Source organism: Mugil cephalus, chromosome 17 (genome assembly GCF_022458985.1).
Source record: "Mugil cephalus isolate CIBA_MC_2020 chromosome 17, CIBA_Mcephalus_1.1, whole genome shotgun sequence".
NCBI lineage: Eukaryota > Metazoa > Chordata > Actinopteri > Mugiliformes > Mugilidae > Mugil > Mugil cephalus.
The window spans coordinates 20,914,644-20,940,887 of record NC_061786.1 but is presented as its reverse complement, the minus strand read 5'-3'; the positions used below and the strand labels follow the sequence as shown (position 1 = coordinate 20,940,887).

Below are 26,244 nucleotides of genomic sequence, written 5' to 3'. Positions count from 1 at the left end.
AAAGGAATAATTCAGAGTTTATTCATGATTCAGTTTTGTTTCCATATATATTTATAGTCACAAAAATTAAAGATCGATTCTTGTCATTTACATTTATTCAAGTTCAACTAAAGTCAGATCCAGTACGCGGTTGTTTCATGTTCTGAAAGATGTTACATCTCCACATTTGGGTTAAAAAAAAAAGAAAGAATTCAAAAAACCTGATTAAATAAATAAATAAATAAACAACATACAAATTATTTTCCCCCAAAAAAAGAATATTCAGTAGGCTATATGTGAGTCAATCACTAATATTGTCGTTAATATATGTTCAAAAACATAAGGTAGTAGGTAAAATATATATTATTACTGCAACGGTCGCCTTTCAAACTGATCTATTTAGTTTTTTTTTATTTTTAGAGGACCTTTAAATTTTTTTAGACGTATCTAAGCTGGAGTTTCTTCTTGGCTTTGTGCTGGGGGGTTTTACGAATCCGCGATAAGTAGAGTAGATGAGAAATAACTGGAGGCTTAGTTTGAATGCAAACACTAAAATACTCCCAGGGACACGGCCGCTGGCTCTGTGGCTACCTAGCCTAGCCTAGCCTAGCCTAGCCTAGCTTACCTAGCTTACAGCTAACGCCTGTACTTTGCCTTTTTCCTGAACACACCTTTAGAAGAATATTTTTTTTCTCTCGCTTGTTTAAAATGCTGGTGGCTGCATTCCTGTTTAAAATGCGCTTACACCTAGTTGACTTTTCATTTCCTCAGAAGAGCTGGCTATGAACCCGAGAAAAGTCTAGACTTTTTCCCAGCAGAAACAGAGCGAGTCCACACTGCTGATCTCGTTTTCAGCTGCCTTTCTCTTTCTCCAAACACTCCTCACTTCCCTGTAGCCTGGAAGTCACACACCAAACTTTCCCCGTCCACGATTTCTTTACATGGCGGAAAGTTGGTCTGGAAACACTCCGCTGGGAACTGACTACGCTCCTGCGAAGATATGCAACGAGCTTATGTCTGTGTTTACAGGAATTAAGGCATTTGTTGAGAGAAACCAATCGTATTTGGTTGCAGGGCTATCCAATTACGTTTTTTCTTCCTTTGAATCAGCTAAAACATGCACCGTAATGAAAACCCAGAGGAGTGTCGCCAGGCTACTCTATGTTCTACATCCCTCGCGTGATTAAAAATAAAAAAATAAAGTGGGTACATCACATTCAGAATAAGCCTTTACAATGATCAGCTGTAAGCACAACCACCAAGCCCCACGTAATCAAAAACGAACCCACAAGTCATCCTCAGTCTGTTCCTCGCCGACAGCGCGCGGACATTTTCCAAACCAACTCCTTCCACCTCAACAAAGGTGGAGACGAACACTATTAAAATAAAAAGGTACAGGATGCAAACGCGACTTATTGCTGTTAATATTTGTTCTTCTAGCACGAGACATTCACGACTCCACGGGGGGAACGATCAAGAGGACGGCTTTTTTTTTTTTTCGTGGCTTGCAAGCGTTCTCACGCCGCAAGTTCACATCAGACTGAACGTTCACATGAGTCCATCACTTAGCACACGGCTAATGTATCAAAAATAATAATAATAATAATGATAATAATAATAAATGAATAGTGCATTTACACAGTGGCAATACTCTGCAGCAGCGAGCGGTCAAAGCTAATGACGCGAGCTCAAATGAACCTTTCGAGTCTTTTAAAAAGGAACAAATCAGACTCGACGTCTAAAAGCTTTTCCTGCCAGCTTTCCTCTCCCACCTATGTACTGTTTTTTTTTATTTTTCTTATGTTTTATTAATTTTTTTAAAGACAGCAGCTTAAGCAAAGACACTGCAACACTGGCAACTCTTCTCGTCACACGAGGACGTACACGTAGCTGATGCGACGCACGTCTGCAGAAGTGATTTGTTTTATGGTTGTTTCCTGACGTTCCAGTAATTACGACATGTCTGTGTTCTGGAGATATAGACAAAAGCTTATTTGTTTGTCGACACTTTATGCTGTGCTCATGTCTAAATTTAATCTTCTTATTCCAGGATTTCTTCTTGTACGGAGCGTTGACGGGTTTCCATCTAACATATCCCGATAGCATGAGGGAAATATGATTTACTGCTCACAGTGGACGTACAGTATCAGTGCATGAAATGAAATTACAGACCTGCAGTAACACAAAATGTGCGAGAATAATCGCACTCTAATTTAAAAGCTTGAAGTGGTTTAACAGCTTTATATTTTCAGGAGAACAAATGCTGGTTTCAGCTTCTTTAAGTGTGAGTTTATTTGCTGATCATTTTAACAAACAAAGGTTTGGACAGACTTATTTATCAGCAACGACAATAATAGATAAATTCAGTCATAATTTGGGAATCATAGATTTTCCATTTTTTATTAGTGACCCGATGGAAAACGAAAAGGCCAAACTGTCATTTTTAATTTATCTTCCGACTCTTTCCTCCGTCTTATTCGATGATTTATAAAAAAAAAATAAAGGTCAAAAATTAAAGAAAAATGGCCGATTATGCAAAGGTGCAGCTGGAGTTAAATCTTGCAAAAATATAACCCGACAAACAGCGGAGCATTAAACACGTCTTCTGACGTAATCGTCTGGTCTGCGTCAATTTCTGTGCCAGACGACGACGCTGCAGCGTCCTTGTAATTCAAGTCACACGTCTAGAACCCGAACTATCGATCTCCATCAGCCTCACGCTCGAGTATGTGTCCATTATCTCCTGACCTTTGACCCCTCCGTGCCTACAACACAGTGGCAGCCCCGCTAACATACACAGACACAAACAGCGCTCTCTCCTGCAGAGTGTGATGGGGAGGTTGTCACAACGTTCCCCCGTGCGTGTTTACACTGGCCGCTGATTTATGCGGGAGGAGAGCATGCCATGTCCCGCCGGAGCGTCTCTAACCCAAACACAACCCTCCGCCGGAGCTGGCTTTGGCCCATGTATGGGCCGAGTGTTTACCCCGCGCCCGTCAGTCTGACCGGGTCCCGGCCGAAAAGCAGAGCCCTCTCCCACGTCAGGCCCTGACGGAAGACGAAGCGGCCCTTAATCACGGGGGGGGGCGACAGCGGATTCCGGGAACGGATTAAACGGAGCGTCGGTCCACTCAGCATTATCTTCCAGCTCCGCTCTGTCATCCTGGTTTTGCGAAAACAGGCTCCTCTCTCTGGTTACCGTTGGCAACGGCCGCAAACACGCGTCGAGATAAAGGAGGCTCAACGCTTTTTTACTGCGTCACTCGGCGAGCCGCGTGATGAACGCCGACGGGCGGCGGATAAAGAAACCGGGCGTCAGCTGACAAGAATCTGATTTACTTATTTTTAAATCAGTTTAATTAACGACTTATAATCCTTTTATTTTTTCATATTAATCAGATTAAATGATCAGATTTCTTTTCAACAACGTAAATGTCTATAGTGCCAATAGTATCATAGTGTTTAATTACACAGAAAACGAAATACTTCTATTATACAGATATATACCTTGATTATTTAGGCTCCGATTGAGCAGAAAATCATCTTTTTGAACTTAAACCCAAAGATTACGGGTGAATACTCTTCCCCAGGTTATTTGATTTATACGAGACAATAAAGAAACCTAAATAATAATAATGTGTGAAAATGCGGCGCTGCTTGCAGCGTGAACGCAGTAAAACAACAGGAAGGAGGATCAGTTTTTCCGCACACGTTCATGGCGACGGTGCAAAACAACAAACGAACAACAGAACAAAACAACACAAGAGGCTCGGCGTGTACCTGAAACTCACACTACCTGATCTACAGACAGACTCTCAGAGCTCTGTTTTCTCTTTAAGATGCTTCAAAATAAATACGCAACAGTATATGAACCATCTCATCCGCGTCTCGACAAGGCCACTTTGTACTAAAAGATTATCGTACGACAAAATATTAACATCTCTCACCAGACAACCTCCACAAAAATGGTTATTTTTCTGAAAGCGACTAGTGCAAAACACGACTCTCTAGCAGGTATTTAGTGTCCGTCCTGTTCGGTGTCTCTCCGCTGCTCACGTATCAGCTGGTTTGTTCAGGAATGACCACAATCTGTTTAGGTCAACGTGCCACAATGCGACTTTGGCATTTCACAAATTGGCTTTGAGTGAATTTATGTCGAGGGGATTTTTATTATAAGCTAATGAGCACAAAAAGAAAATACTTTAATCCCTGGCTACTGTGACGAACACTTTAAACCTCATCAAATTCCTCTGTCTTAGAAGGAAAGATGAGCTCAAAAATATTTATTTTTAGGGTGAATATACATTTTTAAAATGCACTAATTTAATTTTTGAACAGATATTTTTATATTGCGTCTAAGGATTCCTTTGGTTGCAGCCACCATTTAAACAATCCTACGTCCAGCAATGAGCTTCCTGTCCAAGTACAATCAGAAAAAAAAAAAATACATTTTCATTTACAATGTGGGAGCATGATGGAAAAATAAAATCTAAGACAAAAAACAAAAGAAAACTAAAGTGGAATGACGGTAATGACGATGATGCTTATTATTGTGCAAAGTCCAGAAATGATTTCTCATTTCTCTGAGATGTGACATGAATGAAGTGAAAGGCAAGACTGGTTCCCCCTCGAGCTTTCTAAACAATATGCGTCTCCCGCTATGTTTTCCCAACATAATTTTTTGCTGATCTACTTTACCAACGTTTTGAGCCGTGGTTTCATGTCACCGTGTTCCCTGCGTCAATAAATAATTCAGTAAAATTACACAAAATCAAATATCCACATGGAGCACATGATCAGTCCAGAGAACTAAAAACGTGATTTAAGATTCCTTTTTTTCTTGCTTTGTGCATTTTGGAGGCGACGCGCCTTCGTCGTTTTTGATTTTTTTTACATGATTCTTATGTTGAAATGACGTTTTAGAGAAGGTGGCCGTTACCTTGAACTTCTCCCTCGACTCGGAGTGAATCAATCCAGAGCTTTCTCTGACCAGCCACAAACTTCTCAGTGGTCATTTCTTTTTTTTCTTTTTTTTACCAGTGCTCTATGAGGTGTCATGTCGGGGGAATGAGTTAGCTGTTGAGTGTAGCAGCCTGCTCCTTCTCAACCTTCTCCTTGGCCTTCTCCTTCTCCACCAGCTTCTCCTCCTTCTGCAGCATCACCATGATGTCGGTCACCTGCGAGGTGGAGATGTCGATGTCCTCCTTGTCGATCAGTTCCACCACCTGGAAAAAAGGGACTTTAGCAACACAGCCCTAGCCTGATCTGTTTAAAAAAAACAACAACTATGGAATCAAATCTAGTTTTAAAAAGAGACTGGAGGCAGCTCTAAGTAGTTTAACTTGTTTAAAAGATACAGGGAATGCTTTAGCCCTCTTGTAACCTTAGCGGACAAAAACGTCCATGTCCAAAAACTGCTATAAAAACTTAACTGATTAATATTTGTTTCTGATTTTTTCTGCATAAATCTCTTAAACCACTTCAGCACTTTACAAAACTATCAAAATATCCATCGTTTTGAGGGTTTTTAACCCTTTAAATACCAGTTTGATTACTTGAAGTCACACCTTAAACACCTCATAATAACCTGCTAAGCTCAATAACACAAAAGCACAAAAACAAATGAAATAGCAAACATTTTATGCATAAGCCCTACAATGGGGAAATGAACACTAAAAATGACAAATTTGACCATTTCTCTCATCAACGAATCCCTAATATTGCAGAATGAATGACTTTATTGTGCCATGGCTGAGAGATTAGAAAATGTAATTATAATGGGAGTCAATGGGATCATTTTTTTAACTTCACAAGAGGGTAGTAACTTTTAAATCTGATGCTACACAAAACTAGTAATGCAATCAAGTCAATATTTTAGCTAATCTTGGTCGTATCTAAGACTTATTTGCAAAAAATGCCCCAAAATAGCAAATTTTCATGTTTTTCGTAAAAAAACAGTGACTTCAAGTAATTAAACTGGCATTTAACGGTTGTTAGAAGTTTTGGTAGATTTGTAAAGTGCTGATCTAATTAAGGCAGAAACAATACGTTGTACTCTATTTTGTATCCGTGTCGTACTTTGATGACGTCGTCGATGTCGACCTTCCCGTCCTTGTTGTCGTCCAGAGCCTCGGCGATGCGCTGCAGCTTGTCCTCGGGAATGTTCTGGATCTGCCGCATGACGCTGATGAGCTCGTCGATGCTGATCAGGTTCTCCCTGAGGGTATAGAACAGACTGCATACAGGAAACGGTTACCAGATTTGGCGTGGCGTAAAATGGGGGGTGGAGAGGTCCGAGGTACACGTGCTGCATTCAAGGTTCCCAGACCGAATCAAATTGATTTTCTTTTTTTTTTGTTTGTTTAATTTGTATCGAAAATTTGCTTAAATTTAGTTAATTCATGCTAAAAGCTGCACACTTGGTTTCAATTGCTTTATTTATCAAATCTATTTGCACAAGACACGTTTAAACTTAAGAATAAAATACATGTCTTAGATGTGTGCATTGTTACAAGTATTATAATATTAAATTTCAGAATCATTGTAAAGTTTTCACATCAATCAGTGTGGCGTATTTAAATCATTAATGGACAGGATTCATTGAGAGCACAGCAACCAGTCTGCAGCACTTTGATGAAAGGAGCAGAGATGGAGGATTAAGGCGAAAGGAATGGTTGATTCATTACGGCACAGCTTCAGCCTCCGACAACCACGATGCAATGTTAAGCACTTGACAAACAAGCAAATGGCAGGTTACCACTGTTTAGCTTACCTTTTGGCATCACCAGATTTAGTAAAGAATAATCTGTAAAGTTTCACACTGATTAGCGACGGGATTTGATTTCACAGATGCAAACTACATCAAAACAAATTCTTTTCTCTTTTTTTTTTAAATTTTTGTGGGAAGAAGAGCTTTTGTTCCTTATTTCATCTCCACCACCATTTTACAACGAAGGGAATGATGATGATGAAGAAGATGAAGAGGTTGATTTTGAACGTCACAAACAGACTGAATGATGATCTGTGATGGATGCACAGTTTGACGGGACGGGAGAGCTGAAGTAAACGATGCAGAGACAACATTTGGAGACAACTTTAAACCAACGACTGCCAGCTTGTAGGTTGGTTAGTATTCATTTCGTCATTGTGTTCAACTTCTGATGACCAATATCAGAAGGTGTAAACATAAGCCACTCATAACCTTGTAAATACTTGAAGTAATGGCTGATATAAACAGATGTTTTGTGAGTCCCACTTGGAGTAAAAGTGACTTGACAAGTTTGCAGGAGGAGAAAGAAAACGACTTCTTTCGTTATATTACCTGCAGATTCAAAGCTCCACAGCAGCAACTTTGAACAACTTTGTCTAAAAGTTCTGCATTGATTGAGCATAACATTATGACCACCTTTGTCTGGCAACCCAATAATGTTAGTGGGGGTCTGTAGGTCCTATGGGTAGACAGGGGTCTCTGTGGATCACCTGGTCTGGTCCAGGTGGGTCCTACATGTCTAAATATCCACATGAACGCTAGGTCCAAAAGATTCCCAGCAGAACACTGTGAACACGTCACAAGACGGTTTAAATGTTATTTACTTCTCCTGTCAGTGGTTTTAATGTTGTGGCTGATCAATGCATGACATCCTTTAATGCAAAATGCTGGTTTAAACATTGTCCATATTCATGCATTCAACCTGCTCTTACAGATGAACTGCAGTGAGTCAAGTGTCCACATGAATGTCAGGTCCAAAAGATTCCCAGCAGAACACTGAATTGTCACACATTGATCTTATTACTCTTCTTATTGGTCTTTATTTAGTGTCTATGGTCCAAGCTGAGATCTCTAATCACAATAACTTGCAGAAAATATTGTCTCTCAAAAAGTTGCCTTTGCATCGTTCACATTCAAAAGCTTCTTCACAGACACAAACGCTACTGCTGAAACAGAACGAAAGTTCAAGTTTAGCAATTTGGTGAAAACAGTTACACCACCGGTCAAAAGTGCAATGTATGTAGGTTCATGTCTCATTTACTGTGAAATTAAAGCCTAGACCAAATAAACAACTGAAGTTAAAAAAAAAAATGGTCCACTCCATGTTTTCAAGCTTGTTTTTTTTTTTTTTTGGTTTGAGGTAGTTCTGATAGAACTTGGACTAAAGTTTTGGGTCATTATCTTGCTGTAAGATACTGATGCTCTTCTGAAACTACTTTTGACCGGTAGTGTATGAGAGTAATCTGAAAACGTTTATTGTAATTTTGAACTATTGACAGAGCCGGTCTAGATGGTTAATGCTCAGTCGGTCCGACTTTCAGGCTACATATGAAATTAGGTTGTAGTTAAATTTTCAGCAGTAGATTTTGTCTGTACTTTCAAATGAAACTCTTCTCACTCTGTTTGCATTCATGGTAAAAAAATAAATAAATAAAACAATCTGCTCTTACCCAATAGGTGGAGTCGCTCCGCTGTCCACCTGTCCGTCCAGGATGACCTTGTCCTTCTCCAGCTCCAGGATGATCTTGTCGATGCGACCGATCATGCGGTTCACTCTCTTAGACAGGCGCTGGCTGGCCTTCGACTCCTCCAACACCTTCTCCTGACCCGTCTTAGAAAGCTCCTTCTTTATCTCCTCCAGATCCTGGACAAAAAAAAACAAAAAAATACACCAACGTTGCAAAACTAGTCGTATTATAATGTCAATGTGAAGCTCGAAAGAAACATGGCACCTCATTGTATTCCTGGACGTCATCCTTGAGCTCCTCCAGCTCCTCTTTCTCCAGCGTCAGCAGTTTCTTCTGCTCCTTCAGCTTGGAGCAAGCGTCGCTCAGCATGTCGATCTCTTCCTTGGTGATCTCCTCGCCCTGAAACATCAAGTTAAAAGGTGAAGGCCTGAACGTAATAAATAATATCACCTACCTGGATAAAAATACTCAAGTACTGTATTTAAACCTGCTTTCATTTTTTAATAATAAATGACTGTACACTCACTTGCCACTTTATTAGGTACACCTGTTCATTTGCTTGTTAGCACAAATAGCTAATCAGCCAATCACATGGCTGCATTTCAATGCATTTATTCATGTAGAGGTGATCAAGACAACCTGTTGAAGTTCAAACCGAGCATCAGAATGAGGAAGAAAAAGGATTTAAGTGACTTTGAACATGGTATTGTTGTTGGAGTATTTCAGAAACTGCTGATCTACTGGGATTTTCACACACAACCATCTCTAGGGTTCAACAGAGAATGGTGCGAAAAAGAGAAAATATCCAGTGGATGAAATTTTTTTGAATGGGCAGACCATTTGGAGATGATAGAAAGGCAACAGTAACTCAAATAACCACTTGTTCCAACCAAGGAATGTAGAATACCATCTCTGAAAGCACAACACGTCCAACCTCGAAGAAGATGGGCTACAGCAGCAGAAGACCACACCGGGGGCCACTCCTGTCAGCTAAGAACAGGAAACTGAGACTACAGTTCACACAGGCTCACCAACACTGGACAATAGAAGAAAAAGGGAAAACGTTGCCTGGTCTACATTCGTATGGCAGGGTCAGAATCTGGCGTATAATAGATGTGCAGCCGACAAACCTGCAGCAGCTACGTGATGTTATCATGTCAACATGGACCAAAATCTCCTTTTTGAAAGTACGACACGAAGAATTAAAGCAGTTCTGAACCTTTTACTAGCAAGGTGTACCTAATAAAGTGGCCGGTGTGCGTATATAACCAGAATCCATCTACTTTACAAAGTAAAATATCTTCAAGTACCACATGTGCTTTTAATATAAACCCACATAAGAGATTAACCCAAATACACAACGTTGCTAAAAGAGGGGGTGGGGGGCTAGATTGGATACTGGGATACTCCCAACATTACCACATGATGGAAGAAGGAACTCTGTGGAGCTACAAAGGTTTGTTAGTTAGGGAACGTTCAGGGAGTGTCTCTGCCTGAAGGGTCGACAAGGGAAAGAGAAGGAAAAGTCCAAATAGACGTGGGCCCAACAGAATTTGCAGCTCATATTTAGCATTTCTTTAGTACAATCTTTCAAAAATGTGAGGAAATACTGGAAAACGCAGACCATTTTCAAAATGCATTTGTGTATTTTTACCTTGAACAGTCAGAAATATAATTAGATTCAAGTCTATGATTAAACTGGCTCTTTGCTGTAATTTAGTTTGTCTGGTTTTCATCCACACAAAGTCGAATATGAGCATTTTGTGGTTTGCCCTCGCCTCAATTTCCAAACGCTGGCTGTTTGCTGGCTGATGTCAACATCCATCTCTTCGTTCCCACAAACGCCGGCGCATTTGGGGCTAATTTCTAGTAATTTTTAATTACGTTTTCCCCTCATTGAAACGTCGAAAAAGAAATGCCAGAATCACATGCAAGTTCTGTTTAACCCACATCTGGGTCTGCTCTGCGCGGAGAGAACCATACGTGCAGGGGAAGAACTGGTATGAGGGGGAACATTTGGAACATTTGAAGCATCGTGAAACCTAACCTGGAAGCGCAGAAACGTCTGCCACTGTTCAAACTGCGTGGTACAGAATGACATGAATCAGTGAGTAAGAAGCAGAAAATTGTGTCCAAACAAACAACATCAATGTTTTTGGATGGATATGAGTGTTAATTAATAATAAACCCTTCAGGAAAAATGGAAAGTACAGCAAAATGTTGAGTGCAAACTGAACGTTACCTTGATCCCCTCTATGACTGGTGCTGTATCCCTCAGTATCTCTGAATCAGCTGTAGTGTCGGCCTTAGCCTTAGCTGTAGCCGGCTCTGCCTCGCTGAGCTTCACCCGCTCTGCTTCAAGCTCCAACTCGCCTTCCTGAGGAGGACAGTGGGAGTGCAACTGATCAAGCATCAAAAACAAAAAAAGCGGAATATCAAACTCAAGTTTCATGGAAACGGTTTCCTTTGTGTGTTTTTAGTATTTTCGTGCAAACAAAGTGAGCAAAAAAACACAGATCTTGAGCCTCGATACGATACATTATTGCGATATAATGATATTACGATATATTGCAATATTCTACACAGTTCACTGAAAATTTTTAAATGCAGCTCAAAATACAAGTTGTATATATGTACATCAGATGACAGTGATAATTCATGGGACAATTGGATTTAAAAATAAAAAAAACAATATTAATCCAAATGATCCATTTCCAATTAATTGCTAAAAGATGGTGGTGAGTGTGCGGAAGTCATTCAAGATCGGCCCAAAACATGACTTTTTCTGTTTCTTTTAAAACCGATATTAATATTAATGAGATAAGGTACTAAAAACAGGCAAGTCCTGTAATAAACTCGATGTAAAATGGACCAGCTGGCTTTTATGGTCTTAGTTGTAGGACAGTGCATCCTAGCTACTGATGAGATCTAGAGATAAAGCAATTTGTTTTTGTTTGCTGCAGTAATTCCAGCTAGAACAACATGTTTCTTACAGACTGGCACATTAACTGCGTTTACATGCACAACTTAATGGAGCTATGCTCGAAATTCGACTTTCTGACTGTGGTCCTTTTCCCAGTTTACATGCAACGGAGAAAATTTAATAACTGACGAAAACATGTCCTCCTCCTCCTCCACACTAGGTGGCGATATGCATCTTTTCAGTAGGTTAATATGGCCCCCTTTCCAGTTGACCTATTATGTCATATAATAGGCAACTGGAGTCGTTCATGCGGCCGACCGGCATTTCAGACAACATCAAGATGGTTCAGCTTTTTTAATCTCGTACGTAACCGTGCACACGTTGTCCAGTTAAAGTCTGACTAAGCCGTATAAATGTTGGAGAAAATCGATTTCCAATCACATTATCTGGGGTTCTTAATCAGATAAAGAGAACTCCAATTTTAGTCAGAGTAACATGTTTACATGCACTTAAATTGTCCAGTTAAAGTCAGATTAAGGCAATAACTTGTTGTTTTGACGTGCATGTAAATGTACTGACTGACAGAAGTGTTAATGCCGTCATTAAAGCGTGAACATGAAAAGTATCTGGTGTAGAGACCAACACAGGCAGCTACATCAGATTCTTTAATGATTTAATTCGCAATCTAAAGCAACTATTAGTCAGGTACTTTGTTGGCATTAAAACAATTAAATAAGATCCCACTGAGAGTTTTTTTTTTTTTTTTTTTTACCCTGGCTGCTTTCTCTGCAGCGTCCGCCAACCTCTCCAACTCCCGGTCCTTGTTGTCCTGGCGAATTGCTGCCTCCTCCTGCAGCGTCGTCTCCACTTTGGTCTTGTTGTCCACCTTGGAGAGCTCCATCTCCGCCACCATTAACTGAGCCTCTTTGGTCTGAAGAGGAGAACACAGTCGGCTCATCCCAATACAGACAAAACATCCTAACACACAGGCTGCGTGGTCAAAAGATCCATTACACCACCCGAAGCTTCTTGTCTTTCCAGACGTGAATAAAGTATAAAATTAAAAACATGTGTCGTGTTGACATACCACCATTTCGGGAAGAGTTTGCAGTGTAGTTTTGAGCTGGTCGGCGGGAGACAGCGTGTCGGGCAGGTACATGGCTCGAGACAGAAGCAGCAGAGAGGTGGGGATCTGCTGGTTCAGATGAAGCTCCAACCACTGCAACAGTCAAGTGTAACACAACAGATGTTATAACAAACACAGAATCTACACTAACGGTCAAAAGTTTTATAACAGCACCAGTGTCCTCTGGTATAGTTGCTTCATCTTAAAGCAAGATAATGACCTAAACTTTAGTCCAAACTCTACCAGAACTACCTTAGGATAAAAACAAGATGGAAAGAATGAGAACATGAAGTGGACCACGGACCAGTCTCTAGACTTTGGTTTGTGATGAACTGGACAGAAGAGTGAAAGCAAAGCTCCCTACAAGTGACACACATTTTGATTATACATTCGTTGAATACATATTTTTTTAATTTTACCCCATAAATTTGAACGAATCCAACCTGTCAGAAAACGTTACCGCCACCCGATTGTTGCACATGAATGAAAATTTAATATCTGAACCTGTGCATTATTTGAATAACTTGATACTGAATGCAAAATGTACATTTATAAATATAGATAAATAAAGAACAAATATAATAGGTAGGACGTCCCTACTTAATCTCCCCATCAGTTTGTGGGTCCCTGGTCTGAAAAACGTTGAAGACCTCTGGTGTAGAATATATTATAGGTCATATTCCATGATTTTCTTTTTAGCTTCAGTTGTTTATTTGGTCTATGCTTTCATTTCAGAGTAAAACGGGACAGTAAACTGCATACATTTCAATAAAAAAACTAAGTAATATCAGAGTGTTCTAACAGTTTTGACCTGATTCTTTTGAGTTTAAAAGAGTCTTTTAGTTCTTGTTTTTACCTGGACGAGTTGCTCTCGCAGTCGTTCTTCCGTGACTCCCAGAGATCTCATCCCTCTGACTCGACACGCCGCCTGCACTTCATTCACATTCAAGCTCTCCACTCCTTCCTCCGCGATCAGCTGAACAAACGGACACACAGAGATCACGTGAACCTTCCCATGATCCATCAGTGTAAAGTACGACTTGCGTAGGCGTAAGTTTGCACCTTGTCGTCTGCACGGATGGCCCTCAGCTTCATGATGAGCTGGAAGCGAAGGAAGTTGTTGGTCCCGATGGACTGGAGCTCCAGGAGGCGACACAGCGCCACCAGCTGAGGTCGCGTCAGGTTGTCCAGGGTGAGCTCGTCCTCAAACAGCTTGGAGAACTTAATGATCTGCTCGTTACTCGGACGCTCGCCAGAGTCCCGGATCTGCAGCAAGGGACAAGCCACGACTTGCAAATCACTTCAAATTACGTTTGGAGTGAAAGGAGATGCAGCAGCATTTAAAACTTTTACACCGATACGTCTGGAAAAACCACCTCATGAGAGCGTGAACGTGTTTTAGCTTTAAATATGTGAGAGGTTTTTGGAAATGTTTACATTACTAGTTTTTTTGTTGTGATATTTCTAGAGTTAATGGAAACGCAGAAACCTGACACCGACCTTTTGGAAGAAGGTGGAGAACTCCTCCGTCACGGTGCTCTGGTCAACCTTGTTCCTCAGAGCGATCTCTTCGATGGTGTCCTGTAAGAACTTGGCCATCTCCAGCTTGACGCGCAGCTCCTTTTTCAATCTCTCCTCCTAAATGCAACACAAAGAAATAATAAATTATATTTAGCGAACTCGAACACTGCAATAGGCTGAAAGTAGTTTGTTTATAATACATTTTACTGTTAAAGAATTTTCTTTATAAATGTGTGAATAATAAACATTTATCATTGGTAGCTTGGTGTTAAGTAACTATTATACGAAAAACAAAAGGAAAATCAGATTATTATATTTAGTATCAGGATTAGGTTTTGGACATCGGCCATTTTCTACCTACTTTCTCTTAACAAGTTCATCAAGAAAATAACCCTAACTGTGCTACCGTGTCTAAAACTTAACTAGAAACCGGAAGATGACATTTAACAGAATGATACCCTGAATGGTCTCAGAATAAAAATGCCTCCGTTACCTTCTTTGTCTGTGTCTCGAAGGTGGACGGCAGCATGTTGGGGAAGAGCTTCAAAGCGACAGGAAGCAGGAACTCCATGAAGGGGACGATGATGAACACCAGGAAGGGAAGAAGCCTGAAGACGTCTGCACACGTTCTGAGAAACTGGGGGAGAAACGGATGGTGTGAACTTGACTGTGAAGGTTCTCAATAATCTGGGTTTTAGCACAAACAAAAAAAGGAAACAAAAAGAAACAGCAACCAAACTTTTGAAGATGTATCATCACTCATTCAAGTAGCATCTGTAGTTGTAAAAGACTTCGGGACCTTTATTGTGCTACATGCGATGAAAATGTGCAGTAATTTATTACGAGCAGAACGGCTGTTTCATGCACTCGGCTCTTCCAAACCTCCGGGGCTTCCGTTGTGCACGATAAGTCCGATATAGTGACGCCTTTCTGGGATCAATTTCATGTTGTTTTTCCCGCATTAAAGGTCTCACTGCTCTGACTCAAGATTATTATAATGAAAGGTGACGAGGGCCGTGCGTTGCAGCTGAATATCGAGTGGAGGGCGGCTGTAGGCTGTGCAAAAAACACATTCTCTCAATGAGATAAGTCGTTTTCTGCCAAAAGCTGCATGAGAAATTAAGCTCATTTTGTCCCTTATTGTGCTAAATGTGATACGTGTTTGGATATCTTCAATAAACACTCTAGCTGCCGCCTAAACCCGTGCCCAGCTTTTAAAACATGTAGCAAGAACCTCCAAGTTGCACCGGGCTGTAGTTTGCAGACGCCTCCAGCAGAGGGCAGCAGTGTAGGGAGCAGGCAAACACACACGCACACAGTGAACACGTTCACCTCGTCTTCCTTTGTCCCTAGGCACAATCAGCAGACCCGGTCCATCTAATAACAGTTCTAGCAGTCAGCACTTTTAACCCCAGCGCCCACACATTCCCACGGGCACGTTATTTGCACGGAGCCGTAAACCAAAGTGAACACTCTGCCTCACAAGGCTTAAAAAAACAAGAAAAGAAAGAAGTTCTCTTGATACGAACAGGAAGTGGCTTCATTGTACAGCTGTCCGACCGTGGCTTACTGACTGACCGTCGTCCTGGGACACAATCCCACTCAGACATCTACAGAACCCGGTCCAGAGGGGAGAAGGCAAAAAACCCACGGGTCCTTCTTCATTCTCCGCCTCCTCCACCTGCATGTCAGTGGACCAGTAGGGTGAAGGATTTAGGCCAGGCTCAGTGAAAAGGCCTTTGTCTGCAGCCCCATTGACATGTATATCATCTCCCAGAGTTCCACATCAAAGAGGGCAGGAGAGGGGGGGGGGGGTGAAAGATTAAAATGGAAGGAGCCTTAAACAGAGGTCTGAGTATTGTAAGTGAATATGAAAGGAGGAGATTAAGGAGGCAAAGCCGGTCCAGGTTAGATGAATGGGTGGGTGCGGAGGGGGCTCGGGACATTTACTCCGAGGGAGCCCGCTGCATTTGAAAAGGTGCAGATGCGGCGGCCGTGGTGTCGGTTTAATGGAGGGGGAAACAGTGGCCATTAGCACGAGGGTGAGGGTTCCTCTCACTCCTGTTTATGTGCAAAGTAAATGTTTTCTATTTTAGATTGAAATCTGACTTTACAGGAGCAACTGAAAAAAAAAAGGAGGGGGGCTGGGACTTTCAGCTCTTCACGGAATATTTGTAAGACAGGTCGCATCATGTGTGCTTTTACAGTACGACAGGCACCATTGTCGTTGTGCATGAGTACGAACTGTGAAACTCCATATTGTCAACAAGTAAAAAAAAAAACTAAGAAAGAAAGAAAGAATGAAAGGATTGAAGGAAGGAAGGAAACTGGACTTGTAGAGTTTCTTGCATCATCCAAGAAGCTTCTTCAGTTCTACTCCAGGAGAGTTTGGGTGTAAACGTAACTCGTGTCCATCCTTGAGTAAGTTTTAAGTTTTTTTTAATTTAACACATTTCTCTTGCATCTTGTTTTACATTTTGCTCGTCGTGTGTGTGTGTGTGTGTGCAGACAAAGCTTCAGGTGGCGAATAAAGATGCTGCTACTAGTATAAGCCTAACGTTTGTGAGCAGTAACGTCCTCACTTTGTGTGCACTGCTGAGGAATTTCACCTTTTAAATTTATTTGCAAATGATCTGAATCGAAACGACGTCACGTCTGAGTTTTCTATGTTCCGGTTACAGAAGTCAGAAAACTAGATGGATGTGAACGTGGAAGCTGGCGCCTCGTCTGAATATAACTTGGTGTGTTCAGTTTTTCCATTTTTATTTTTTAAAAATCCTCGATATTAACTAATATTATTGTTATAATGTTAAACTAAAATAATTTAAGTTCCACAAATTCTAAATGGAACCAACTCATGAGTTTTTTACTAGAATTACACATGAGGCAAAAATTTATAAAAATATTCAAAAGTCTTAATTGTTTAATGTAGATGTAGAACAAAATCCACTATTAATCCCAGTTTGCCATGAGGGTGTGGTTTTACCAGACTGTTGTTTTTAGCCGTTATTAATGCGACATGAGCTTGTAGTTCCCATATAACACATGAAAAACTTAAATTACACTGTAGCAGCATTTAATGCAACAAAAACTAATCAGAAGAGCAAATAAACAGAACATTACAGGAGCTTCTAGTTACTGTTTACACACGGGGCGGCCATCTTGGTAGCTCACCTCGGGGGTAGTGACGATTCTACGACTTTCTGAGTAGAAAATCCGACTTGAAACTCAGGAACAAACTGAACAAACCATTGGTTGAGCCTCCGCTGAGTGATACCTGATACTCTCCCTGGTCCTAGAAGCACTGGAGTAATTGCTTGTATATGTTTTTGCTGGTTAGCTTTTGAATTTTGTTCCCGTGTTTTATTGATGCGATTGTCTCGCTGTCTGGTATTTATATTTGTCTGTGTTTATATGGATTAAAGTAAAGTAAGCATATCTGCCTTTATGAAAATAAACACGTTGAATTTTTGCAGACGATGCAAAAAAAAAAAACGTGGATCTAAAACTGTTCCAGTGTGTTCATACTTGTTTACGGTCGGAAAACACTCAACGCTCCCGAGTTGTGGATGCTTCATTCAAACATTCAAACCGAGGGATTCCCATGTAAAGGCAGCGGAACAAACACGTCACCACATTTTCTCAGTAGCACAGGATGGTACTGACTTAGGTAACAGTTAAGTGTGACCAAAGCCGACCTGTACACCTTTCCTGGAATGACACCTTTGAGCCAGTGCCCTCATCAGATTAGCGCATCGGATGCTGGGCCTGCGTCCAGACTGACTCCCGCATAATCAGCTGCAATCAACCCAGCATAAGTTGCACAAGAAGGAGGCAAAATGACTCATTATTATTAATTTCTACTGTCAAACATTTGTCTGAATTATCTGTTTAACTGTGGCTCTTTTTGTAAAGGTGTAAACACACGGTGACGGTGTCGGCGCTGGCGTTAAATTTCATGATCGCAGCTGCAACACATAAAGCTTCGTCCTAAAGAGCTTTAATCAAGCGGCACAATCTGATGAGCTCCTGGTGAATAAACACTCAGCGCGTGGCCAATTTCTGTAATTGATCCCATTAGGTTTGAGAGGATATGGATTAAACATTATGGAACAAGACGTCTGAGCTAACAGGCTTGAATCGTCGCTCCGTTGTCTCTATGACATCTGAACGCAATTTATCCACAGTGGAAAAAAATGGCTTCCTCCAACCGGACACAGAGGATCATAACATTTTAACTTTTCAATTAAAATGTAATTTTACCATAGTTGAGCAAGGTTTTGGACGAAACCTGCTGCTAATAGATCAGGGAGAATATTTATACTCTTCAGACTTCAGACGGAGGTGGAAAAAAAAAAAGATGGCTTTTTTTAGTCCGTCTTCCTTCAGATGTGAACTAGTTAATTAAGCTCATGTCAGCCTTATTAGCTGGCTGACATCAGCAGATTAATTAAAACCACAGGCCGACTTGTGTTGTGGGATGACAACGCGGTAACAGGGTCATTAAATGCACTTGATGGCTACATACTGCACATTATGCTGCACTTACTGGTGCATGAACCTTAATTCTTACAGTAATACTGTGTTATACGACCTCAATTAGAAAAGTGATGAACTTTTTTTCTGGTTTAAATGATTGTGATCATATTTAAAGGTTTAGACAAACGGACTTTAACTCATAGTTTTATGTTCTGCGTCTACATGAGAGACCGGGAAGACCACGGTTAGCTCAGAGGCTAGGAAGCTACAAAGAGAGCGACTGACGTCCCGACACCGGAAATCAGCAGATCAACAGCTTACGACAGAAGAGCTCTTACCATTATTCTTACTTCCAGTCAGTAAATTAACAATTAATAGAGTATTTGGTAAAAAAATAGTACTATCGGCAAAGAGCAGTGGGTAAATTAAGACTGAGAAAGACTGATAAATGATCTGAAATGAATGAATTTGCTTTGTCCTGACACTTTAAAGAAAAAAATATCAATTTATACTGTATAAGACATTAATAAATGCACACAACAACAAAACAGTTGCACGAAAGTGCATTACAATCAAAATGAAAACACCTAAAAAGCATTTAATCTGCAGGGAAAATGTTTTCATATTTATATCTGCTTCCGTGCTCACCTGTCTCCTCTCGCGGCGAGACAGAGCATTCCCGTTCAGCACCCTCCACAGCATCCTCCCGGCAATAGTGGTGTCGATCCACAGCAGCCTGAAGCCGTGGTAGTAGTGCTTGATTTCGTCCACGACCCGCTGCCGGATCGTCCTCCTGACGGGCTCCGCGTCCAGCGTGGGGCTGTACACGGGCCCCCCTTCCTCCAGCGTCTTCTTCTTGTCCTTCAGCGAGCGCAGGGACTTCTCCACCTTCGAGTCGTCCCACCTCCTCCCGGAGGTGTGTATCCACCTGACGCCCGGGACGTCCTGCGGCCGCGCCGTCACCCACTGGGGACCCGCGGCGACGGCGGGATACGCCGAGGACGAGGCCCCCGGGAGGAAAGCGCAGTAGAGCCTCTGTGTGTCCGAGCTCTGGCAGGAACCCACGTAGTCGTCTGACAAAGAGAGGGAAGGGCCGAACGAGGAGGCCTGGGACAAGCTGCCGAGGCGGAGCGCGTCAAGTCTGGGGAGGAACGAGGATGCAAAGTTCACACCGAGCCTTCGAGTGAACAAAAAGTGCCGTTTTGGAATAAATTAAAATAGGTTTAATTGGCTTACTTCTGACTGGAGAGTCTGAGGGTTGTGCAGTTGAAACAGGCACCGTCTTGAAGTTTCCCTGAAAGGAAAAAGAACAAAAATAACATGAGCACCTGTGCTCTGAAAATAAACCAGTTAGACGGAGACGGCAATGATGCAAACAAACACACACAAACACACACAGATTATTTATTCAGAGATTTTAGGCAATTTTCTCCTGCTGTTAATGAGAAAATCAGCGACTATCTGCAGACTCTCTGCTCAGTCTGATGCATTCATGCAGCTTTGTTTAAGGCATCTGCAACAACACGCAGTTATGCAGTACCAGAATATGCAACATAACATTATGACCACCTCCCTAATAATCATGTAGGTCTCAAAAACAGTTGTGACTCATCAGAGAATAGATATGACCTGTAACGTCTTCATGAATGAATGAATTCCAGGTCCAAACGTTTTCCCAGCAAAACACTGAACTGTCACAAGATGGTTTAAATTAAATGTTATTCACTCATGATGCAAAGACTTAGAGCTGGAGTGTTTTATTAGAATGTATTAATTTCCCCTAGTTTATCTAATGAGCTGTCCAGTGAGTGTATGTTTGCATGAAAAGCCTTCAAAACGAATTCCATAAATGCTGAAAGAGTCGCAGCAAATAAACCTCCCCTGGTTTCACTATTTTCTTCTATTTATTAGCATTTTAAATGCTCAAGTGTTGCATATTTTGCCTCTAAATTCCTCCGCCAATACGCTGAAGTATCCTGCTCCTCAGGTATTATCTTCACACAGATCTCTCTCGGTGGCCTGGGATATTTACACCCTCGGTGAGGCCCACGACGGGGGTTTCAAGCCATACGGTGAAGAGCGAGTCGAGGGCGGGATGGTGAGACATTTTCAGCCAATCCCGTCGGAGCAAAGGGGGTTTAGCTCCGCCCACCCCGACTCTCTCGCGCTGAATCCAGTAAGGCCTGGCTGAAAAACACGACTCGTGCTCGGGGAGGACACAGAGTTTACTGGAACAGTGTCACCTTTGTGGCCGAGTGGGAATTTACTGTAGCACAGAGAGAAAACCCTGGAAATACTGTAGATCACTCAACCCTATACGGACAGTTATATTCTGCTACAGTCTGTGGTTTTGTCCCTCAGTTTCTATTATTTTGGTTTCACATTGATCCCTCTTTCAGTTAAAGTCATCTCACACATCTTAAACTTCCTACTTTATGTGCAACACTTACACATAACAGATTACACGCTGCAGATACAATAAAATGGTTCAAAGTAATTACACACATTAGCAGCCGTGAAGCTGCAGAGTTCTGCACATGCAAAAGTCTCGTTCAGCCTCATTAGAATAGCAGTAACCGGGGGTAAAGAACATGACACCACTCGGCTTAATCTAAACAACGGCCTCTAATTGCAGATGGGTATTGATTGGGTTGTTAATGGATCTTTGTCTCGTGAGTTTCAGGCGGACAACGCTCACCCCTAAACTCCCAACCAGTCACGCAGGACTTAAGAAGACACTTGGACAAAGCTGTTTTTGAATATACCATGGTGCAAGAGACTGATAATCTTTAGTCATAAACTTATTCAAGCAAATGCAAAATCACATTGTTCCCTAATTTATTTAAGTAAACTAAAAGCGTCCAGCTTCTGACAATGAAAGCAAACCATTGTGTCAAAACATGAGTCACCTAAAAACCTGATTTATTTATTTATTGGTGACAGATTAGTATTAATTCACGTGTGTCTCATGCTGCACATTCTCACAACTTGCATGCAGCCATGTATAGATATAAGTCATAGAGCATTACTGCTGCATTTGTAAAACATTACACACCATTTATTTTTTAACTGAACTGAGCTCAGTATGATCATATACTGAGAAAATGATCTGCACCGACTAACTCACGTGTGACCCACAGCCTGCAGCTGTCTGGCTGTTAAGTCTAGTAACACATCCTGGTGCACTTTTCCCGAGTCATATATCACCTAACAGCGACCTGGGGCAAGTGAGCTGACAGCGGCAAGACAGTTCACATGTTAGATTTCGTCTCAGATATTTAAATAAAGCACTAAAACAATCTGGATTTTAAGTTCTCTGATAATATTGATTACAATCTGTTTTATCAGTGCTCCAAGGTCAATTTCCTTCCTCAAATTACCCCAAACAAAAGGCATGAATTCAATAAAACGTTGCTTATTGGACCATATGTACATTCACTTGCCAGTTTGTAAGGCACACAAGTGAAATCTTTTTTGTTTTTAACGTTTATGCACGATTTTTAGCTTCATGGAGGTTCAAAAATGATCAATTTACTAACTTTTCAATGCTGTTTCAGCATAAACTGAACATCAGCCCAGTAAAGAGAAGGGATTTGTTAAAGTGAATGTATATGAGCTAAGCTAACAGGCTACAGTTCATCATGGATTGCTTTGCCATCTGAGCTTGAGGGCGATCTCGTGCCTCCCTCACAGTTCCCATAAAACGTGACGTTTCTGGGTCATTTCTTTTCAGTGAACACTCTCAGTCATGCACACCACAGAAAACTACAGACACTCAGGGATGGGGTTTAAATAGCCAAGGCCTCTGCTGGACAAACCACACAAAATGATAAATAAATACGTAGCTGCATGTTTAGTTGATGACGTCCCCTCAGAAATCCCTAACAGTGCAGCCACTTGTACCGTTACCTTATCACATTTAAAAGTTTTTCTCCTGTACTGCATTGATACGGTGTTAGATAATGGTTTCTAATCTTTACTGCTCCTGACCTTACGGCTTTTGTCGATATCCACTTTGAAAGACGTGCATACGGGGCAATGTTCAGCTGTCAAAGCAGGACAACAAACTCAAGGAGCAGCTTCTGGTCACTTTTACTGAAAATGTCCAGCTGAAGTTTTATTTCTCTTTTTTCTTATCTTAATTTATTCATAGGTGGCAGATTACCACATGCAAAGACACACAAAGGGGATATTAATGATCAACTTCTTACATTATGCACTAGCTGCATGCTAGAGCATTCCTGTCAGCACAAATAAGAAAATGCAGCACAGTTCGTCTGCAATGAAGTTGTAAACGTTACTGACCTTTCTTCATGGAAGCTCTGCAATTTGTCTGATAATCTGGGACTAAAGCCAAGAGCACAGTCTCAGTCAGTCAGTCAGTCAGACAGACAAATCCCCATTATGACCCCTGTATCTATTTATAAGACCAGCCTCAATGCGTAGAGGAAACACATCCACCTAACTGCACGTATTAGATATTCATTCTGCAAAATAACCCTCCAAATGTTTCCAGTGTCATGCACTGGCCACAGTGGTTTAAATGGTTTAACTGGAAATTAAACAAGTGCATGGAGACGGATCACTTTAATATTTACGCTGATTATGCAACTTGAAAGGCTTACAAATAACACGCAGGGGTATGAAAGTATTGTGTAAATAAGGAGATGTTAGATCTTCTCAACAGTCACTCTTCACATTAAACTAAAGTTTTTGTCTGTGATATTTTACACATTTACTGATCGACAATTACAAATGTAAGTTGTCTGCGGTGTGTGAGATTTTAAATGCCAACAGTTCAGAAAAGCAAAAAGAAAAAGGTTTTTCATTTGCAAAATCAGAGGATCTATGGCTCAATTTTTGGAGGTTGTGAAAGATAAACTGCCCCGTATCACCGACGTCAAACAAGACATTTGATCGAACCAAGTCTGAGCCAAAACATAGCTTCATTTATGTTTCCACCTCGCTGTTTTCCTTCAAGAAATGCTACTGATTCAACATATTAAAAACAACCATCTATCTCATCTGCTGAATGAACCTGGAGCAGAATCAGGGAACCCGCTGCGTATCTGTTCCCTCAGTCTTTAAACACAGATTGTGCAGCAATGATATTTGAATGGACTCATGATCTTAGACCTCTACTGAAGCATCCTATTAACCACCATTTTTAGTATGTTTTGGGTTTTTTTTGTCTTTTTTTCTCTGACCAAATTGTATGTAAAGTGAAAAACCAAATGTAGGGTTTAAATATTTATGTTTTGCAGACTGTCCTGTCCTCTAAGGATATACACTGTGTGTTACACTACCTCATTTGCGTCACTTTTGTTTTGTTTTCTAGATGTTGAATATTTAGAAATAAACCCCTGGATGTGGGTGTTATTTTGTCAATACTAAACCAAACGCCCTCAGATAACCTACCTCTTTGGGGTGATAGCTCTTATAAAAGCCTTAATACGTGTGTGTACACATGTAATAAATGTGATGGCCTGTTGTGTTATCTGCTGTCACGCTGAGTATTCCCTGTGAAAGAAACAGGGCCAACCCAGGACCACCTGCCTCTGGAAAGACGCGACTCTTCTAGATGCTAATATGACTAAGCTAATTGTTAGCTTTCTTTCTCCCCATCCACTGACACAACAAACACTGAATTGGGGCAGTAACAGACAAACACGGAAAACCTTACCTTTGCCTTTTCGGAATTCGTTTTTTAACGAGCGGGAGGTTTTCATTAAAGGTGCCCGGGACCGTGTAAACAGGATTAACGCCATGCTGACTGGAGTCTGGAGCCGCTACCTTTGAACAGTTAGTGGAAGTTACAGGCTGGCTAGCTGGCTACTGCGAGTTCAAGATGTCGAAACAGAAAAGGGGGAGGGAGCGCTAACGAGGTATACATAAACACCGGGATCCTTGGAGGCTTTCAAGAGGCTACGACGCAGATATATAAATGTACGACGGAAAGTTCAGCCCCATGTCATGCCCTGATGCCCTTCCTTGCTATGCGGATGACAGCTAGCCGGCCGGACTCCCCGATGACGTCATGCGGCTAGCTCGTTAGGCGCATGCGCATTGACAGTGGAGATGAAACTTCCTGTGTGCTTATAAAATAAAAGCCTCTTTTTCTCATAACAAAGTTTGAAAACATGAACCGTATTTCGCTAGATTAAAAACAAGAGGAGTTATCGCTATTGTGTTTCTCTTTTTTGTCACTGTAAAATTCCCTTTATTTTTATTTTCTAAGCTTGTACATGTGTTGCTGTATATACGTGTAATCTTCATTGACATACATGGACTGCGTTATGAATTATTTATTTATTCGTACATATATATACATATATTGTGTTTATATGTTTTCCTTTATTTTTTTTCTTATTATTTTACTTCTTCTTTTTCTTTTACTTAATCATTTTAGGGGTAGAGCTAATTTAAATGTTTTTATAATATAGCACACCCAGAAAATAGATAGATAGATGTATGAATTTCAACCCCTTCCTTTCTTCTCATCTAAAACAGTGAACATACAAAAACTCAAACTAAAACTCAAGAAACTGAATTGAATTGAAGAGTCATATTATGTCTAAATGTTGAGGATTATTATAATGAAATAACTGCATGAGCCAACTCGATTGTTTTTTTATTATATGTTTTTTTTTATTAATATGCAATCTTCATTAAAGACCTCCATAAACATTTTTTTTACCTTGAGGGTATGATGTGTTTATATCATTTTGAAAGACCGACTCTTGCCGGATGTTGGTATTAATAGGATTCCAGCACAGCGCCCCTCAGCTTCCGCTATTGGTACTGCAGGCTCATGCTTAAATTTACTGTACAACACCTAGTAATGGAGAAAGAAGCACTGAGGCCTGTGCTCTTCCCTTCCCTGGCCACGTTGTTGTTGTTTCGACGTATCAGTTATCATAGCATTTATAAATCATTTAAAATGTTAATTAGCGGTGCGGTAAATAAAAACAACTCAAAAATACAATTTAAACTTTATTGACAGCAAAGTAGTCGTAGACTATATTTCCTCTCTCTGACTTGCATTCAATTATAGATCAACGCTCATAATTAAGAATAAATAATATAATCTGTAACCACACCTCGATTTTTGATACGACATTAGTGATGATTTTGAGGGCCTTTGAAACTTTGTGGAGAAATAAAAGCTCCACATTATTATTATTATTTTTTAAATATTTTACACCCCTTTCCATTATAATGTTAATATGTTTTAAGGGAAATTCAATTAATTTGCAATTAAATGTTAAATAAATAGAAGACGCATTGATTTCATTGCAAGATTGTTTTAGGGAAGCAACGCGGATGGTGTCTGTATGACCTATGCAGTGACTAATAATTGAAATAATAATAAGAATAGTGATTATTCAGAAATTAGTGTGACAGTAATGCTAAGATATTGGGGATCATTTCGGGGCCTACAGATGCATTAATTCCACTACAAGGTTGTTTTAGGGAGGTAAGTGAACGCAGATGGTGTTTGTACGTGACCAGTAATTGAAATAATAATAATAATAATGCAGAAATTGGTGAGATAGTAACGGCTAAAGACATTTGTATAGCCTTTCAAACTTTATTAAGTCGAGAAATAAAAGCACTACACTACAACAAACACTTAATATTGTTATTCTTTTGATATTTTACACCTAGTTTCTATTAAAATGTTAATATGTTTCAAGGGAAACTCAATGAATTTGCAATTAAATGTTAAATAAATAGATTAAATCCATTGCAAGATTGT

General features: G+C 40.6%; 1 protein-coding gene across 8 annotated transcripts; it reads right to left on the bottom strand.

Annotated features, from left to right (window-relative positions):
- letm1 (leucine zipper-EF-hand containing transmembrane protein 1) lies at positions 1–24,534 on the bottom strand. Of its 8 annotated transcripts, none has more exons than XM_047610907.1 (16): positions 24,169–24,534; positions 19,722–19,779; positions 19,134–19,626; positions 14,500–14,643; positions 13,986–14,123; positions 13,548–13,751; positions 13,342–13,461; positions 12,447–12,578; positions 12,132–12,290; positions 10,679–10,813; positions 10,484–10,516; positions 8,701–8,835; positions 8,419–8,612; positions 6,752–6,784; positions 6,058–6,214; positions 1–5,204 (listed from the first exon to the last, which is right to left on the bottom strand). In XM_047610907.1, exons 1-16 carry the CDS (start codon positions 24,251–24,253, stop codon positions 5,052–5,054), a joined length of 2,373 nt encoding a protein of 790 aa, XP_047466863.1. In that variant the 5' UTR covers positions 24,254–24,534; the 3' UTR covers positions 1–5,051. The 8 variants fall into 8 exon arrangements, with proteins under 8 accessions (XP_047466863.1, XP_047466865.1, XP_047466868.1 ...); XM_047610909.1 differs by having other exon boundaries at positions 24,175–24,534; XM_047610912.1 differs by lacking the exon at positions 6,752–6,784 and having other exon boundaries at positions 6,058–6,196.
- Between the last annotated feature and the right edge of the window lie 1,710 nt (positions 24,535–26,244).

Bases quoted from the DNA above. Each gene is read 5' to 3' on its own strand.
- letm1 (XM_047610907.1), bottom strand. From the start codon at position 24,253: ATGGCGTTAATCCTGTTTACACGGTCCCGGGCACCTTTAATGAAAACC. The intron at 19,627-19,721 runs GTAAGCCAATTA...GTTCCTCCCCAG, and splicing joins CTCAGACTCTCCAGTCAGAA to ACTTGACGCGCTCCGCCTCG. The intron at 14,644-19,133 runs GTGAGCACGGAA...TTTCTCCCCCAG, and splicing joins CTCGCCGCGAGAGGAGACAG to TTTCTCAGAACGTGTGCAGA.